The 19,007-nt window shown below is 51.0% G+C and overlaps 1 protein-coding gene across 2 annotated transcripts in view; it reads left to right on the forward strand.

Moving 5' to 3' along the window:
- LOC115252440 (protocadherin-1-like) overlaps window positions 1-17,954 on the forward strand; it is a 66,378-nt gene extending 48,424 nt beyond the window's left edge. Inside the window, exon 5 of one of the 2 annotated variants that reach the window (XM_029847671.1) lies at window positions 13,825-17,954. In XM_029847671.1, coding sequence (XP_029703531.1) covers window positions 13,825-14,255 — 431 coding nt within the window. In that variant the 3' untranslated portion in view covers window positions 14,256-17,954. The remainder of the gene's footprint in view (window positions 1-13,824) is intronic. The other variant, XM_029847673.1, reaches the window with a different exon arrangement.
- The last annotated feature ends 1,053 nt before the right edge of the window (window positions 17,955-19,007 follow it).

Genomic DNA, 19,007 nt, shown 5'->3' on the forward strand with positions numbered 1-19,007 from the left:
TGAGAGACATCCGGCGTGGAAGACCCGCTCACGTCGGCGGAGCGTAACGAGGCCTCGGGGCCCCGTTTCCAGGCGCAGCAGCTGCTTTCAGGAACGCCGGAGAGCGGCTCGGAATCGCATCTGCATCGGTAACGAAGACGTTTTTATTCGGGAGGAGAAAAGACGGATCCGGTTCTGTGCTTTTGTCAGATTTGCTGCGGCGGTTGAAGTCGATCCAACATGACGACTGTGTTGTGAGCGGAGAGGAAATCTTCTCTTCTGTGTCTCCGGCTCCCAGAAAAGGGAAGGAGGGCAGAACGTCGGAGCGAGGAGGAGGAAGAGGAGTCGATGGCGATTTCCTCTTTCTCTCTTTCCTCCGTTGTTGTTGCTCCGCCTCCGGGCTGGTTCGGGGCTACGAAGCCCTTTGATTTTAACAGAAACGGCAAGAAAAAAAGACACAAAAACTCGCAGGATTCAGCAGGAAGATGCGCGAGATGCCGACTCTCATCCGTGGAAGATCGCCTCCTTTTTTTTTAAGCGAGAGAGGAAACATATTCTCCAGGATTTTTTCTAATCTGCGATGCAAAAGAATTAAAGCGTGAAGCCGAGCCGTTATCTCCCGCGAGCAGCGCGAGAACAGGCGAGGGCTGAATAATGAATCAAACACACTCGTACGTTTCCTCTCCTTCACCTTAAATATGGAGACGCTCCTCGAATCCCGGAAAGTTTTGTGCCGCGTTGGGACCGGCGGGGGCGGACGCTCGCCATCCTCCCGCCGCTCCGACTGATGTCATCGTGCACTTTTACACCTCGCTCGCTTGCTGATATCCTGCATAATGTGGCTGCTGCCGATGGGAGCAGACGGACGACTCTGGGAATGCTGGGAAATCCCAGCGGGGGCGGGGATAGGAGATCTGGGAACGTGTGAGGATGGCGGTCGTCCCCGCGAGTGCGAAAATATAATCTGGAACATCAGAAAACGATGTTTTCGTCCTGGTCAGGTTCTTTCAGGTGGTTTCAGCTCCACCCTGTCAACATCACACTTCCTGCTCCGGGTTCCTGATTATCCGCCGGATTCTATCTTCAATCCACAAACAAAGCACAGATTATCAAACCGTGACGAAGCCGACGAGGTCCAGGAGCCATTTCTGTCAAACGCCTGGAGTTGACCTTCATTCTTCATCGTTTCCTCCCACCTGTTCACCTGTCGGACGTCTGTGGACCCTGTCGGACGTCTGTGGACCCTGTCGGACGTCTGTGGACCCTGTCGGACGTCTGTGGACCCTGTCGAGCGTCTGTGGACCCTGTCGGACGTCTGTGGACCCTGTCGGACGTCTGTGGACCCTGTCGGACGTCTGTGGACCCTGTCGGACGTCTGTGGACGTCCCTGGGGGTCGGTGGGCTCCACAGACGCCGCTGCTGTCCAACGTACGTCCAGGTGTTGCGGTCCCAGACTTCCTGTAGATGATAATCTACCAATAAATCCCTGACAATCGTGTCGTAAACACGACGGAAGCCTTCGTGCTTCACATCAGACGGGCGAGCGAGTTGGCCTTCTGCCGCCCCCCCCCCGCCGCCGCTTTGCATAAGAGCCCCTTCATTAGGCCGCCCCCACCATTCCCACACACGACAGGCCAGGATCTGTCTTTTACAGCGCCGGGCGATGGCGTTCCTCACATTAGGTCCAATCACAAAGTGCCTCCCAGCTGAGCCGAGCTTCATAAAGCGACGCTAACGCGGTGGCGGACGGAGGCTGGAGGTGATTACAGACTCCTCTGCTCTTTATTACGCTCACTTACTTAACCCAGGAATTAAGGAACATTTTGTGGAATAATTAATTTGGTTAACATCTAAGTGGTCCATCTGTCTCTATTCTACGTTCTGCTGACTGCTTTTCACCGCAGGACAGTTCCCAGCATGCATTGAGAGGGAGGCCGAGGACAGCTCCCACCTGGGAATGAATCCACCTTTGATCTGTGATCACATGACTCCTTCAGCATCTTCACCTCTGACCCGAAATGCTTCTCCAGCTCTGGAAACGACCGATTTCCTGGCTGGTTTCCCGGACTGATTGTCTTGGACTGGACTGTGCCCTGATTGTCTTTGATGTGAGCTGTCTTTGATTGGTCGGGTCGTGATGCGACGGCTCTTACGACCGATTACTGTTCAAAGCGAGCGCAGCGCGAATGGAACAAGCAGTGTGGCAAATGCTGAAAGTCACACCCATCGGCGTCGTAAATAGCTTCAATTTGAGCGAACCGCCTCTCCTCCTTGATATAAAACACTCCTGCTCCTTTCCTTTCATCCTCCGTCACTCCTTCCTCGAATCTGTGCCGCACAGCTCAAAGGTCTGGACCGTTAAAAATGGCGTGTTTGAGTGTTGTTGCTCCGGCCGACCAGTAGGGGCATTTGGAGACTGACGTCAACATAAAAGTAGCCACTCAACCCAAACGGCACCAGTCAAAGTCGCGTCGTGTAGATAAAATCATCGTTCAACCCCTGCACTTGAGATTTGTTTACAAAGACTTTTAAAACCAGTGTGGTCGGAAATCGCCTGTGTTCTTCTGCAGTCTGGGTCTCTGGGGAGCGACAGCCAACGACCGACTTAGATTAGACAATCTGGAGGTGGCTGTAACGACCCTGTGGTGCTAAACACCAGCCAATTAGAGGAGCAAAAGCAGAAGCTGTGTCCTTCATCTGAACATCTGGTTTGAGTCCACGTCCGCCTGATAACGTGTCGCCCGTGCCGACGGGACCATTAGCGGCGCCATGTGATGACTCTGGAGGCGACATGTTAGCAGCAGGTACGCAGGTGTTCCTGGAGAACTGAACCACTCCAACAGAACATCCGCTGACCGGAATAACAAACAGATTCATCAACTCATTCAAACCAACCTTGTTTGTATTCTCTGTGCCACATGATGACGTCCGCTTCCCTTTGGTCCTTTAAATGTAGTGCATTTGCTGAGGTCCCCACTAAGGCATAAAAACAAGTATCTATGCACACTCAAAAGAGTCCAAAAATTAGCATCAGCTGTCTGTCGGTCGGGTCAACATGATTTTTACAGACTTTGTTGTAGCAGCTGTTCATCCTAATGCATTCTGGGAGTATCTTTGGTGTGGTTTTGTGGATGTAGCCTCGTTCATTCCCTTTCCACGTGTGCGTGTGTGTGTGTGTGTGCGTGTAACAGTCGGCTCCTCCTCCACGCGGCGCGTTACCGTCTTATCGTTTTATCCCAACACAGATAAAATGTTGGCGTGTCTTCGTTCAGGGTGACGGCGCGGCTTTGGAGCGCGGTCCGGAGAACTTTAGGGAATCTAAATGAGGGAAGCGAAGGTTGCGGAGGGACAAACCTGAATCCTATTTTCCGCTTGGCTTCACTCGTCCGGCGTGACGTCTGCGAACTGCGACGGGGAGGCTGGCGTGCGCTCGCCGGGCCAAATGTTTGAGCAGGAGAGCGTGGCCGGACATATCGCCGGCTGACCTCGGGGAGTCACCCGCAGTTGTTGTTTCTCCTTAAATCTGTCCGCAGGCGACGTTTCGGGACACTTGGAATCTGAAACGAGGCTTCAAGGAGGGAAAACGGGGAAGCTAATGGCGGCGAGGCGCTAAAAGACACAGATGGCGAATGGACGGGAGGAAATGGCGTGGCTAATTATCATCCAGAACTTTCTCAAAGTCGGTCCTGGAACTTCCGTACTTCCAAATTTCCGTCAGAAGATCCGAGTCGCCGTCCTCTTCGAAGTAAAACAAATTGTTGTCGCGGTGCGTTCGAGCGGCTGAGGAGGAGTTTTAAAAAGGCATTTTGAATTTCCAGGACTATCAAACACCTCGTTAGTCACCTGGTTGATCTTTGATGAGGAAACGTTAGCGTTGGATTTTCCCACTGAGCTCGAACGCCCCGGGGCCCCAGTGTTTACTGTAATATTTGTCTCCTTAACGTCTTTGTGACAGGAAGTCTGGCAGGTTTGGATCTATTGAAAGATGATTCCTCCTCCTCCTCTTCCTCCTCCTCTTCCTCCTCCTCTCAGCTGTGAAATACATGACAGCTGGCTCTGAAGCTCAATGACAGCTTTTAAATTTCCTTTTCTTGCCCGTTTTATTTTATTTTTGCCGTGTCTTGCTTGTGTCTGCTGGTAAATAGGCCGCTCGGTCCTTCATCTTCATCATCGCTTCCCGCGCGTCTCGACAAAACAAACTCCTCTTCCTCGACGGTGGTGACGGAGCATGAAAATCCGAGAGGCAGCGAGCGAAAGACCGGTTTTTCCCCGCAGTCTTCTGGACGAAACTATTAAATGCATTAAAACATGTAAATTTCATGAGCTGGAGTGTGAAGATCGGCCTCAGAAGTGACGCTGGAGTCAGGAATTAGCTTTAAAACTGTTAAGTGCAGATAAACAGCGCCGCTGTCCCACTGAGAGGCTTTTAATCGGAGCCAAACGGGCGTTTCACAGATTAGACGCGTCGGTTTATTTAAACATTAAAATGGATTTCCTGACACAAAGATCACCTCACTCATTAGTGGAGATACAGAAGCTGCTCATGTTTAGACCTTCAGCTTTATTAATCATATATTTTAGATGGAACCCTCTCTTGAAGGTTCTGGGGGGACGTTTGAGTCAATGTTCCTCCTGTTTCTGAAGGTTCCTACAGGAACCTTTAAGTGGAGTTCTCTATGAAACGGTCCCTGGAAGAACCTCCTGAGGATTCAGTGCCGATAGTTGCTAATAAACGACACAAACGACCGAATGTGTGCGATAAGCAAGCTGCTAAATTATCTTAGCGTTAGCAAAATGTTCCCAGGACCTGGAGAGTTTCAGTTTAACCGACGCAGGGGGTGAACCTGAACACACCATCTTCAAGAAATTACTTTTTGTTAAACATGACACTTTTAACGGTAAGAATTAACTTTTAGTTGTTCATTTAAACAGTCTTAAAACAAGATTTTTTAATTTTTCTTATATTTATGTCACAGAATCCTGTTTGTTGATCGGAATCACGTGAAGGAGCATCAAACTAACGTATGGATGCTTTGAAGTGTCACATTAGAAACTTAATGAGGAGAGTGTGTGTGTGTGTGTGTGTGTGTGTGTGTGTGTGGGTGGGTGGGTGCCATATGGTGGTGTGTTGCTGAAAGAGGTTGTGCGTCAAAATAGGAAGCAACTAGCACAGGTTCATGTGTCACCTCTGACCTCCACAATAGCAGGTAAACAGTCTATAAATAGAAGTGTGTGTGTGTGTGTGTGCGCGCGCTTGTATATGTTACATAGCGGGGACCAGTCTACATGTTGACTAAGTGAGGACACATTGTCTGTTCCTTCAGAGGGCTGTTAGAGGGTTCAGGGAGTTTATTACTTTTACCCAGAAATATGTGAAAATCTCCTCCAGGAGTTTGGAAAGTGTCATCCTTCATTTATCCATTTACAGAAAAGTGACAAAATCATCTGAAAATGTTCATTTGCAGCCACGAATATCAACAATCTGCAGTTTTGCCAGTTGAAATGTGGCAGAGGAGCAATTTTCCAAGTATGTAATTATCTTTTGACAGGACAGCCCAGAAAATATAAATCATTTCAGACATTCCGCTTCCCACTTAGCCGCCTTCAGCCTCGCAACTTATTTTGTATAAATTCCAATTACGGAGCCGCAAAATATCAGATTATGTTATTTTGGCTGAACTGGACTTGATTCTTATTCTTTTCATACTGACGAAATCTTCTGCTCTTTAATTCTGTTTCCCGTCATTCGTTTTGATAATAGCACGTTAGCAGCAGCATCCCGCTCCGACGGGTTCACAAAAAAATGAATGGATAAAAATTCGCTCTGAAAAAATAAAAGCGCAAAGTGGAAGAAGAGAGTTCCTGTTTGGGTGTTTGGGCAGGAAAGAACTCTGACTCGGCCCGAGGTTCTGTTGTTGTGGTCGGTGACCAGATACAAATGTGGGAATTATTATTCCAGAACGGATAATTATGGAAAATCGGCACATCCGGCCGACGATAAACATGCGACACAGACCGAAGACGACAAATATATAAACGTCGTCTTTGATGTGCTTCTAATCAGTCCCTTTAATGTAGGATAGAAACATACAGGAAGTACTTGATTACTTTATTTTTCACAATTAATCCTGAAATTACGTTTGTTTCTCCTTTAAAAAGCCTCCGTAAATACGACATCAGACGTCTGACGTGCGCCACAACATCAAAGTGCCTCCAAGTCCATGTCCTCGTTCAGTCCCCTGCTCTCCCTGGTGCCCTTGAGACCCCGACTGATTCACCGTTCTAACAGGCTGAGGGACAAAAGAGTTCCTCAGCCTAAAGTGCCTGAAAGTTTTCACCTTCGTGCCGCACAGATGGAGCTCTATTTTATAACACACACACACACACGCACACACACACACACACACACACACACACACACACTCACTCAGAGAGTCAGCTTTGATCTCAGCAGGTTCCTGCTGGCTGCAGAAGGAGAACAAAGCATGATGGGACCTGAAGTTTGAGAGAATAAAGAGCAGAATGAACGTGGGAGTGAGACGGAGGGAAGGACGACAGGAAGTCAGGTTGTTTTCGACCGGGCGATGATTGAAAAAGGTTTAATTTAAGAAGCCGCATCATCGAAACTCGGAACAAAAGCACAAAATTAAAAAGCAACTGTTGCTTTGACGGTCGAGGTCGTTGCTCAGAGACCAGAATAACGTTTGTAACGGGAAGCCGAAGCCTCGTGTGGAGCATCCGTAACGATGCTAGCGCGGTCACGATGCTAGCGCGGTCGCGATGCTAGCGCGGTCGCGATGCTAGCGCGGTCGCGACACCGTCCTGGTGTCACATGATCACTTTGATTCATCGTTGCTTTGATTTCTCGGCCTGTTGGATGAAGGTTTCTCTCCTTGATGAAAATCACCCTCAGCTGAGAGTTGCTGAAGCTAAAGTTTATTTCCTGACATGTTTTAGCTCCCAAAGTTTAAAATAAAGTGAAGATTTATCTTTAAAAAAAGGGGGAAAAAATCTTCCGACAGGAAGTGTCAGCAGGAAGTTCGTCCCGTTCCTTCAGCTTCTCGGGCCGACGGCGTCTTCAGAGCTGTTTTCCTTCACGGAGGCGCGGAGCTCTGATGGGAATCTCCGGAGCGCCGTCATTTATGCCGCGACATAAAAAGGGAGGGAAGCTGTAATTTCTCCTCCCCGCTGGTGTGAATCTGCTCTTTCCGGAATTCCAGTTGTTCCAGCAAAGCTCATCACAGACCTCCAGCTCGGATCAGACCCATCCCGGATCAGCGTCCGTCATGTCACGCGTGTCAGCCCGTTAGCCGGCGTCCCGCCTCGGCGGGAGCGGGTCGAGCAGAAGGCGTCCGTCAGCGCCGTGACAGGAAGTGAGTGAGTGAGAGACAGGAAGCATCAGAACATCTGCTGGAGCCAGACACCTTCACTGGAGGGGCAGAGTGGCCACCAGCCTGTGGGAGTACGGAGGCATCTGGTGGTTCTGTTCTCCCACACACACACACACACACACACGCACACACACACACACACACACACACACACGCACACACACACACACACACACACACACACACACACACTCGCAGCCCAGTGGAATTGTCCTACTATGAAGGAAAAATTCAATTATCCTACAAAAGTGAATAAATTTGCAGCTGCCACCACCAAATCCCACCGACCGGGATCGTTACGGAGTGTGTGTGTGTGTGTGCGTGTGTGTGCGTGTGTGTGTGCGTGTGTGTGTGTGTGTGTGTGTGTTGCTAATTTACACTTCTCATTGGCTGCGGTTGTTTATACTCCCCCAGGTGCAGCTTTCACTCCTCGGCTTCCTTTTATTATTCCCGATTTCCAGCTCTTGGCGTTATTGACAGCCATCGTGGACGGCGAGGCGGTTGCCGCGGCGAGGGGTCGGCGAGGCCGCTCCGCCGTCGCGGCGTCTCATTTGAAGCGTGCGGCGGCGAGTTAACGCGGAGCGACAGGCGTAAACAGCAGCGCTTTAAACGTACGCCGCCGCCGATTGTTTGATGCACGGAAAACACGGATGACGGGTCTGGAAGTCCGGCCTGACAGTCGGCGTCTCCACGGAAACATTAAAGCGGAGAAGCGTCAAATCATCCAGATGTTTGTTGCAGTGTTTGTTTCATCGCTGGAGTTGAGGCTTCACAGCCTAACGAGCTCAAATGGGACTAAAATCAAAATGAAGAAGTGTTCGATTCCAGTTTCATCAGCGGTTCCGCGATGAGATTCCTGATTAATAAACGCTGTAAAAAGCAGATTTTAGCCTCATTTTAAGGCTTTTCGGAAAAATTAGGAAGCTGAGTCGACAAAGGAGCTTTAGAGCTCCTGGTCTGGTGTCGTTAGAACATGGGACGTGGTGGCAGTGGTGCTAATGGTGCTAATGGAACGTTGTTGCAGTGATGCTAATGGTGCTAATGGGCCACTGGTGCTAATGGTGCTAATGGTGCTAATGGGCCACTGGTGCTAATGGTGCTAATGGTACGTTGTTGCAGTGGTGCTAATGGTGCTAATGGTACGTTGTTGCAGTGATGCTAATGGTGCTAATGGGACATTGTTGCAGTGATGCTAATGGTGCTAATGCGTCTGAGCTTTCTGACGGTCTGTATTGAAGGTCTGGATCTCAGTCCTGTTCTGGGCTCAAAAGACTTCTGCCTTTTAGCTGGGTGTTCTCCCTGTGTCTAGCTCGCTAGCGCCCCCTCTGGTGTTCCCCCTGTGTCTAGCTCGCTAGCGCCCTCTCTGGTGTTCCCCCTGTACCTAGCTCGCTAGCGCCCCCTCTGGTGTTCCCCCTGTGTCTAGCTCGCTAGCGCCCCCTCTGGTGTTCCCCCTGTGTCTAGCTCGCTAGCGCCCCCTCTGGTGTTCCCCCTGTGTCTAGCTCGCTAGCGCCCTCTCTGGTGTTCCCCCTGTACCTAGCTCGCTAGCGCCCCCTCTGGTGTTCCCCCTGTACCTAGCTCGCTAGCGCCCCCTCTGGTGTTCCCCCTGTGTATAGCTCGCCAGCGCCCCCTCTGGTGTTCCCCCTGTACCTAGCTCGCTAGCGCCCCCTCTGGTGTTCCCCCTGTACCTAGCTCGCTAGCGCCCTCTCTGGTGTTCCCCCTGTACCTAGCTCGCTAGCGCCCTCTCTGGTGTTCCCCCTGTGTCTAGCTCGCTAGCGCCCTCTCTGGTGTTCCCCCTGTACCTAGCTCGCTAGCGCCCTCTCTGGTGTTCCCCCTGTACCTAGCTCGCTAGCGCCCTCTCTGGTGTTCCCCCTGTACCTAGCTCGCTAGCGCCCTCTCTGGTGTGGCTCGGCGCTGCAGCTCTGTGGCCCAGAAGCACCTCCAGCCTCCATTTGTAACATTTTGTACGTAAAACACAAAAGTTAAGGAAAGAAAAATGGCCTGGAGCGAAACGGAGCCGACGGCTTCTCCTGCCCATGAATATTTGACCACAGAGGCCGGCGAGAGAGCAGGCGAGGCGAGCGGCGAGAGAGCAGGCGTGCTAAAAAGGTTCGCTTTGAACGGTGGAGCTGAGGAACCTGCAGCTCCGAACATCATCTGAGGGTCCAAACCAGCGGATCCACCTCGGGAAGATTATTCCTCCTATTAGCTGCAATCAACCACCAGTTTGCTTCATCTGCTGGGAGCGAGTGGGCGGAGCTTCACCCACCACCGTCCATTGGTCTCTCCCTCTCTCTCCCTCTCCCTCTCTCTTTCTTTCTCTCTCTCTCTCTTTCTTTCTCTCATGTTTCTCCTCTTTGGTTTTTATTTCCAGAATTAACGAATGAATTCATTCATTAATTGCTGGAACGTTTGTTTGGAAGCAGCCAGCAACTCCGTTGACTTCTGCTGGAATCCAATAACCAGCCTTCATCCCTCCATCCCTCCATCCCTCCATCCCTCCATCCCTTCATCCCTCCATCCCTTCATCCCTTCATCCTGCTAATGACAGAATGAAGGGATGACATTTAAATATCTGCTTTCTTTCCTCTGAGATAAATCTACGTCTCATTTCCCTTCATTTCCTTCCAGCCTCCCCTTCTCTCCTCCTTCCTATCATCCTATTTCCCTCCACTTTCATCCCCCCCCCCCCCTCCCCCGACCCCTCCCTCCTCCCCGTCCTATTTCCCGGCTCTGTGTCGATTAATTAATTGCCGGCTAATTTAATTTCTCAAAAAGTAATAACTTGTTTAAGCGTGAATAAAGACTGACAAGGCAAAGTTCTAATCTGCCCAAAGTTTAATTAGAGGCGGCAAAGGTTTCCACACAGAGTCGGGCCGGGGGGGTCAGAGGGGGGGCAGTGTGGGGCGGGGCCACGGCTGGGGGGCGGGGGCAAGGAAACAGGCGGGAAATCAGAGGAAAACAAATCGGAAAATCCCAGATTTTAGACGTCCATCAGTTAAAATCAACAACTAAAATGTTTGAATGAGTTAAAAATGCAGTTCGGCCCAGTTTAGCCCGGTTTTGTACCAGTTTGGCCCAGTTCAGCCCAGTTCGGCCCAGTTTAGCTGAGTTCAGCCCAGTTTGGCCCAGTTCAGCCCAGTTTAGCCCAGTTCAGCCCAGTTTAGCCCAGTTCAGCCCAGTTCAGCCCAGTTCAGCCCAGTTTAGCCCAGTTCAGCCCAGTTCAGCCCAGTTTTGTACCAATTGGTTTGGCTCTGAAAAGGACTGATCAAAGCACATGCTAATTGAAAGTGTTGCTGTTTTCCATTTGACTCCGATCCTGGAAGTTCGACCTGGGAATGACATCACAGCCCACTTCCGAGTGTGGGAGGGCGAGTGCTCACACTGGTCTTTGGAATCCACTGGGGGGTCCAGAGGAACCTCCCGCTTCAGTAGCAGTAGGATGTGGGGGTGATGGGGCTGGGGGACGTTCCAGCTGAAACTTCAGATAAGCTAGGCTAAGCTAGGCTAAGCTAGGCTAGGCTAGGCTTGTTTGTTGTAGATGTGCTTTGGAATAAAATCTGGCAGGGCATTAGGAAGCAGATCACACCGAGGGGGGGTACAGAGGTGTGAAGCTGGGTACACAGGAGCATGAATACAGATGGAGCTCTACAGCGGTGTGTGTTCCTGCATCACCCGTCTGGGTCACCACGGGACCGACCCACAGCCCTCAGAGGGCGGCGCCACAGAGGGCGGCGCCACAGAGGGCGGCGCCGTGCTGGAGGTCCAATCATTTTAGTAATCTATGACCAGTATTTGAAGCTAACGCACAGGTCCTCGCTTTTATTAGCATTAGCACCTCAAGCTGCCTTTCCTTCGATGCGTTTGTATAAATACGCGCCGGTGCTGCTCCAGCAGGTTTCTACAGGAGCCTGGAAGGGACAAAAAGCCTGAATATGAGCAGCGGTGACGGCCCGGCCTTGATTCCTGCCTCGTACCTGCAGTCAGCCGCTCTCTGATCAGAGATGAGCAGCCGCTAAGGCGTCATACAGCTGCAGAAATGTGTGTGTGTGCGTGTGTGTGCGTGTGTGTGTGTGTGTGTGTGTGTGTGTGTGTGTGTGTGTGTGTGTGCGGGGGCAGCAGCAGCCTGTCCTTTGAGCGCTTTACAGCAGCTTTGCCGCCTCTCACTCCTCTATTGTTCCTATAAGATAAATTAGAGCCATTGTCAGAGACGGAGGAAACGAGCATTGTAATTGAAGGTTTCTCCTGCAGCTTTAAATGCAACACACACACACACACACACACACACACACACACACACACACGCACACACAGCTTCAAAGTAATTAAACACATTAACACTTCAAGCAGAAGCGGAATTAAAAAAAAAGAGAAGCTCTTTTGTATAAACTGGCTTCCAGTTATCAGTCGGAGGGGAAGCGCGAGGATTTAGCATATCTGCCGCCAAAGTGATGGACTGGAAGAGAGGAGGAGGAGGAGGAGGAGGAGGAGAAGAGGAGGAGGAGGAGAGGAGAAGAGTCTGGGCTCTTCACTCCAGTCGACAGCAGAAAATGTCAGATACTCATCTGGAAATTATTTTCATTTCATAGCGCTGACATCTCCCCGAGTGGTGACTCTGAAAACTAATTAGTTTGACCGGAAAACGGCGACGGAGGTAGTAGTGTATTAGAGGGGGGGGGGGGCGGGGGGGGGGGCAGGGGGGGGGGGGGCGGGGGTCCCGGGGGTTAACTGGAACTCAGGAGTGCAGATAAGGGCTGGAGGAATCTCAGGCTTCTCCATTTTAAACAGCCTTGACTAATGGAGGCAACCTTGACTTCGCCATCGCGGCCCCTCCGACGGCGGCGCCCCGCTGGGGTCGCAGATACGCCCCCCCCTCTTATCCACCCCCCCTATCCACCCCCCAAGGGTAACAGCACAACTTTAAAAACTTCCCTTAAGCAAAGCGGCGTCCGTTCAGTCCGTTTGACTGTTCGGTGTCCACCCTCGCTGTTTAAGATGCAGATGGACCAATGGCGGCGCCTCGCTGGTGCTGATGGACCAATGGCGGCGCCTCGCTGGTGCTGATGGACCAATGGCGGCGCCTCGCTGGTGCTGATGGACCAATGGCGGCGGCGTGTTTGCTTCTGTCCCTCCAGCTGAGTTTTAGCTGCTGTCATCAACACTCAAACGTCGATGCTACGGCTACTGTAGCGACTGGGAGCTAGCAAGCGATGCTGAGTTAGCACCTGACAGCTCCCACAATGCACTTCACCTTGGCCAGCAGCACCAGTGTTGGAAAGTCTGAACTTCACACTGAGGAAATGAGGATGCCGGTTGCTATGGTGACCTAGGAGCTAAGGTCAAGGGTCAAGTGTGTGCCTCTTTGGTTGCTGTTCCGCCTTAAACGCAACTGCTTCATCACCAGGCGCTACAATGTTGGGCTAATCGCCGCTACAGGGGGCAGATGAAGAGGGTCCACCGGGGTAATTCTGGGGTCGGAGGCCGAGCTCGTCGTTCCGTGAAGCTTCCCAGCGGGCGGCGTTCTGACTCGCCTGCTGACGCGCTCTGTTTTTCTGCTTTTGTTGTGTTGGGAGGCAGTTTGAGGAGCCTCCTGCTGACACCAGGTTCCCCCATTAAACAGCCGCTCTGAAGTCAGCACTCGCTCACAGATGACTTAACGTTCCTGCAAGCGCTTTTGTGTGGGAAGTGCTTCAAAAAAAGGAAAACCCACGTGGTGGGGGTGGGGGGGGTGGTGGGGGGGGGTAAGGTTGCTGCTCAGCGCTCGCTGGGATTAGCATGAGCACAACCCACAAAGACAGAAAAGCCGACTGCGGCTCCTTTAGCAGAAAAAAAGGTGATGAATTTCAATTATGCATGAAGTGGAGGGAATTTTGGGAAGCGGGCGCCGTTTCCCGGGGGGGGGCCGCCGCCCGCTGCCCACCCACCCTCCACACCTCCAGTGTTAAAGAGTGATCTAATGTCACGCACAGAAGAAAGGTTACTTTCTGCATACGCATTCATATTTCAGCTTCCATCTCTGACCTTTTTTTTTATTCAATTCATCTTTTGAAATTCAGAGTCGGATCTGGGCCCTGGGGGGGGGGTGGGGGGGGGGGGGGGGGGGGGGTAAACAAACCAGCGGGGTGTCACCGCTCCGGCTCTGCTCTCAGGTTCTGATCGTTAAAACAACAAAATAATTAGCGCTAAAAGTGCGAAACATTTTTCCACCTTCGGTCGGAATCGTTCCTACTTCCAGTCGACTCTCGTCGGCTCGAAAGGATCAAAGGGCGAAACCGGAGACGCTGGAACAAAAGTCGGGAAACAAATTAGCCTCAGTCAAACTCACGACGTCTCTGAAACATTTGGACCGTTTTGGGGAGGAGTCACGTGACCAAACCGCGGCTCAGCCCCACTTTGACCCGTGTTTCTGTCTCCGCCCTCCCTCCACCCTCTCATTGGTGTTTCTCTCTCTCCCCAGACCTCAGGCCCCTCCCCGACGTGGCCATGACGGGCAACTGCACCCACGAGTGCACCGAGTTCGGTCACTCCGACTCCTGCTGGATGCCCGGCCAGCCTTCCCCCACCCGCAGAGCGTCCAAGACCGCCCCCAAGCTCTCCACCTTTGTGCCTTACCAGGAGATGGGCGGGCAGGAGCAGCTGATGGCCAACGGCAGCGCCAAGCCTGTGACCACGGAGGACCGCGGGACAGGAAGCGGCGGCGGCGGCGGCGGCGGTTCCAAAGTGGCCAACATGCGGTTCATGACGCCCTACAGCAGCGCCTACCCCGGGGGCGGAGACTCGTCTGGTAAAGACTGTGGGCTGGAGGAGATTCCCCTGAGCCAGGCGGTGGAGTACCACTCAGGCAACACCCCCACCGGCCAGACCTCCAAGAGGGAGATCTACCTGTGAGGGCGTCGCTCCACCGACCCCTGACCCGGCTCCTCTCGCTCACGATCCTCTCTGGTTTCCGTTTGCCCCGCCCCCTCACTGCTGCCCCCTTGTGCCTATTACTCACCGTGCCGCAGCTTCAGCTCCCCTTCGTCCTTTTTATACCGGCTCCGGACCCTCGCCCACAGCTGCCCCCCACCCCCCTCACCCCCGCCCCACCCCCGCCCTCCGGAAGCCACTAACACTAGAACAGAACCAGACTGACGGAATCACGCGGCGTGCGTCCGCAGTGCGAATGTAACCTACACCACCGCGTTCCGGTTTTCCCCGCTAAACGAGTTAGCGTGTTTGAGTGGACGTTTCCCGTGTTGCTTTAGGCCGCGTCGCTGTGTCGGAGCAGAAGAAGAAAAAAAAAAAAGCGAACCTTGTAAATGCAGCGTGAGTTGATATCTACCCTGATTTTTCGGATTTTGGTTATAATTTCCGTCTGTTTCTGCCTGGAGGAGGGGGGGGGGGGGGGGTTAAACTCCGGAGGTGGGTTTTTTTTTCCAGGTTTGTCCTTTTTCTCGCCGTGAAGACGACGTTTTTCTGAGTGTACAGAGATGTAAATACCACAGACACTGAGGGGGGGAGGCACCACGAGGACCTGGTGGTCGGACGCCTTCACGTAGCGTCGGACTGGCGGAGGGAAAACTTTGCTGTACAGTTTTGACGGAGGCGCTCCAGGAAACCCGGCGACACCTGTGGATCCTCCAACTTTAAGAGCCCCGTTAAACCTTCTCCGGTGAAGACGAGCGCCGGTCCACACGCTGTAAAATGTTCTGGTGCTCGAGGTTCCTCCTATCAGGGGCTAAGACCTCCGATTCTTTAAGCTCATAATCCCAAGCACTCTTCAGGGTCGTCGGTTCTCCTCTGGAGAGCATCAAAAAAACCACGGTTGATATTTTAAGTGTCTCCAGAAGCTTTGGGAAACATTTTACATTCATGAGACACCAGAGTTCATCTTGAAGGTTCTGCTGAAGGTTCCTCAAGAGCAGGAATGACGTAAAACTAGACGGAATATGATATAGAGGAAGTATCTCCTGGAGAACTATGGTTGCTACCTGGGAACCACCAGGCAGCAAGTGGTTGAATTCAAAAATAAACAAACCCAGAGTTTTCTCTTTTTGACCCAACTGGAGGCCAAACTGAACCAATCAGCCTTCTCAGCCAGAATCAGGTTGTTTAGAGTGCGTAGCTGCCGAGTTTCGGAACCCGGTTCTGTCCCGGTGGGTCGGGAACGTTCTCCTGCTGTGTCCTCTGATCGGGAACGCCTGCTGAGCGTTCCCACCTCTTCCCTTCCTCAGTGTGAAATGCTCCAGTCCTTCTGTTTGGCACTTCCTTTTTATTAAAGCCGCGAGTGGGAGCTTTTCCTGTGGCGCGGTGGATTAGCGGCACCTGCGCGGGGGCCCCGGGCCCCCGACAACCTCCCCCTGTTAGGACCCCAGATGCCGAACATTAGCGGTGAATTCTCCTCCGCGGCGCCGGGCTGCCGTTACCGGCGGCTGAGGGTGACGTTAGAATCTACCGAGGCTGCAGGAGAGATGCATTCTGGGTAAAACAGTCGGAGATGTGGACCTGGAATTCCCGTCAGACCAAAGGAGGCAAATAAAAACAACAGAATTGGCTGAATCTGAACCTTAAACTGACTAAGTGATCATTACAACTATGGGACTAAAAACGTTCTTTTTCCAATTTCAACTTTTCATATTTAAAGGTAATTAAATAATATTGTGGCGTTCCCAGGTACCGTTGTTATTCCGAAGGTGCTCAAACACATCGCTTACAAAATTCGCTGAAAATGTTCTTGGCTAAAAAATTTTTGTCGCTCCAGGAGTCACATGACTTTCAGGGTCCATTGAGGTCACCTCTCTTTCCATAAAATATCAACATGTTTCCCAAAGCTGAGGATTAAAAATCTCCTTGGAATTCCAAATTGTGAAACACTCGACCTTGTTGAAGAAGCATAACTAAACTTGCTAATGTGCTAACTGATGAGTTAAATGTCGCAACTTCTTCTGTTACCCCGAGAGGACAGAACATTACATTGTTCTCGTTAAATTTAAAACGAGTCTGAATTTGAAATCTTTCTATTCAGTTTGTTGTCAGGAATGTTCCAGATGAACAATTGAGCTGTAATTACAATGTTATAGAGGATCGAACCTGTGTTGTGGCACAAAAGAGTCGGATAAACAGACGTGAGAAGTGATTGATCTGAACTTTATCGCTTTTATTGTTTTATTTTTTCTGCTTTTAACTCTAATTAAACTGTTCTGGTAACTTCCTCCATAACGTCTGTAGAATGAAACAAGAACCGTTTCACCGAGTTTCGTTTGAATGGAATCGTTCAAACTGTCGGGATTAGTTTCCGTTTTTTTCCCTCGTTTTTCTCGTTGACCCCTTCCCCACTCCAAATATCTGCCGATAATTAATCTGAACATTTTTCCACTTCTTTAGTTTTATGTGTTCATTTTAATGCCGAAACAGTCAATAAAAGGCCCGCCTTCCTGAACTCGATGTCGGGAACGCCGGGGGGGTCACTAGAACGGTGGGCTTGTCTGACATCATGTGACCAGGCTCCGAACTTCATTTTTTTGTATTATAGTTAAAAAGCTGAAACGCAACTTCAGCCGAGCATGAAACAATCCGACTTTATAAATATGGAACATTTCTGTGGTCGTTTTTTATCCGTGATTTGGAATCGAGTTGTTATAAAAGCTGTACCAGTTTACTGTAAATGGTTGTTTTTACGAGACAAGGCCGAAGTTTTCTGAGAGTTCCGACTGACCTGGACTCTCGATCCACAGGGAAGAGCAACAGAACTCCAAACGTGGAGTCAAAACTGGAATTACGGAAGCTCGGACACCCCCACCTATGGATGCTAATCCTGATCCTAGGATGCTAGCAATTGAAAATGTGTTTCAGAAACCTTAGAACGACTGACGGTCATATTAATGACTTTTAGAACCATCGAGAGACGATGTAAAGTTTACGTTTATGTCAGAAATTAAGGCTTTCTGAGAACTCCAGTGAATTATTGTGTAGTTAATCCGTATGAAATCAGGACTAAAGTTAATTAAAATGATCGATGTGAGCCCTCGGTTAAGCTAACCTGTGTCCACAATATTTATTAAAAAGTAGCAAGGTGGGTCCGAGCTTCCGTCTTCCAAAGAAAGAAAAGCTTATAGGAACCAGGAACCTGCTGCCGGATCACTTTAGTCTCTACAGGAAGTTCGTAGCCTCACTGTTGGTCGCTTATATTTATATCAGATTAAACTAGTGATGCCTTGTTTTTGTACAGTTTTATGTACATGGAAGTGTAGGTTTTTAAAATCTCTCTATATATTAATCCTGGAGGGAATCTGCTCGTGTAGGATCAAACTGTTCCGTAGGCTCGTCATGACGTAGGAGATTCAGGCTCAGAGCGGAGGACGATGGCCTCCGACCATCCTCACATTCTCTTCTTCTGTTTTCCTGTTGTTGCTTCTCTTTCCGTTTGGATTTCCTGGAGGAAGTTTGGTGACGTTGGTTTGAGCCTCATCTGTCCTCTTTTAATCCGCATGTTTAAAAACAATTAAAAAAAACTGTGTTCTTTTATTTTTGCTGAGCAAATCAAAGACTTAACTTGTAATTACTTCTTCTTCCTTATAGCTTTACAATAAAACACATTCCGTCAGAGTAGAAGGTGTCATGGTCTTTCTTCTGGCTTCAGTCCTGGACTGGATCTGGATCGGGTCACGTCCGGTGAGATCTGACGCTGGTTTCCAAGACCCTGTGAAGGTCTGATTTTTGGATTTGGTTCCAGAAAATTGATTTGTGGCATTTTAAAATGAGTCGCCTCCCAGTAAAATGCTAATCCTATATTCGAGCTTTCGAAGATCTTGGTACTCCCAGAACCCCTGCGGCTCCTGGAGCTCTCGGAATAATAGGAACTCTCCGAGCTCTCGGTACTCCTGCAGCTCCTCGAGCTCTTGAACTCTCCAAGCTTCCGGTACTACCACAGCTCCTGGAGCTATCAGAGCTCTCAGAACTCTTGGAGCTCTCGGTACTCCTGTATCTCCCGGAGCTCTTGGTACTCCCGCATCTCCTGGAGTTCTCGGAATAATAGGAACTCTCCAAGCTCCCGGTACTCCTGCAACTCCTGGAGCTCTCGGAGCTCCCGGTACTCCTGCAGCTCCTGGAGCTCTCGGAGCTCTTGGAACTCTCCAAGCTCCCGGTACTCCTGCAGCTCCTGGAACTCTCCAAGCTCCCGGTACTCCTGCAGCTCCTGGAGCTCTCGGAGCTCTTGGAACTCTCCAAGCTCCCGGTACTCCAGCAGCTCCTGGAACTCTCCAAGCTCCCGGTACTCCTGCAGCTCCTGGAGCTCTCGGAGCTCTTGGAACTCTCCAAGCTCCCGGTACTCCAGCGCCTCTGGAACTCTCCAAGCTCCCAGTACTCCTGCAGCTCCTGGAGCTCTCGGAGCTCTTGGAACTCTCCAAGCTCCCGGTACTCCTGCAGCTCTTGGAACTGTCCAAGCTCCCGGTACTCCTGCAGCTCCTGGTACTCTCCGAGCTTCCAGTACTCCTGCAGCTCTTGGAACTCTCCAAGCTCCCGGTACCCCTGCAGCTCTTGGAACTCTCCAAGCTCCTGGTACTCCTGGAGCTCCTGGAACTCTCCAAGCTCCCGGTACTCCTGCAGCTCCTGGTACTCCTGCAGCTCCTGGAGCTCTTGGATCTCCCGGTACTCCTGCAGCTC

The sequence above is a fragment of the Takifugu rubripes genome, chromosome 14, assembly GCF_901000725.2.
Source record: "Takifugu rubripes chromosome 14, fTakRub1.2, whole genome shotgun sequence".
Classification (NCBI taxonomy): Eukaryota; Metazoa; Chordata; class Actinopteri; order Tetraodontiformes; family Tetraodontidae; genus Takifugu; species Takifugu rubripes.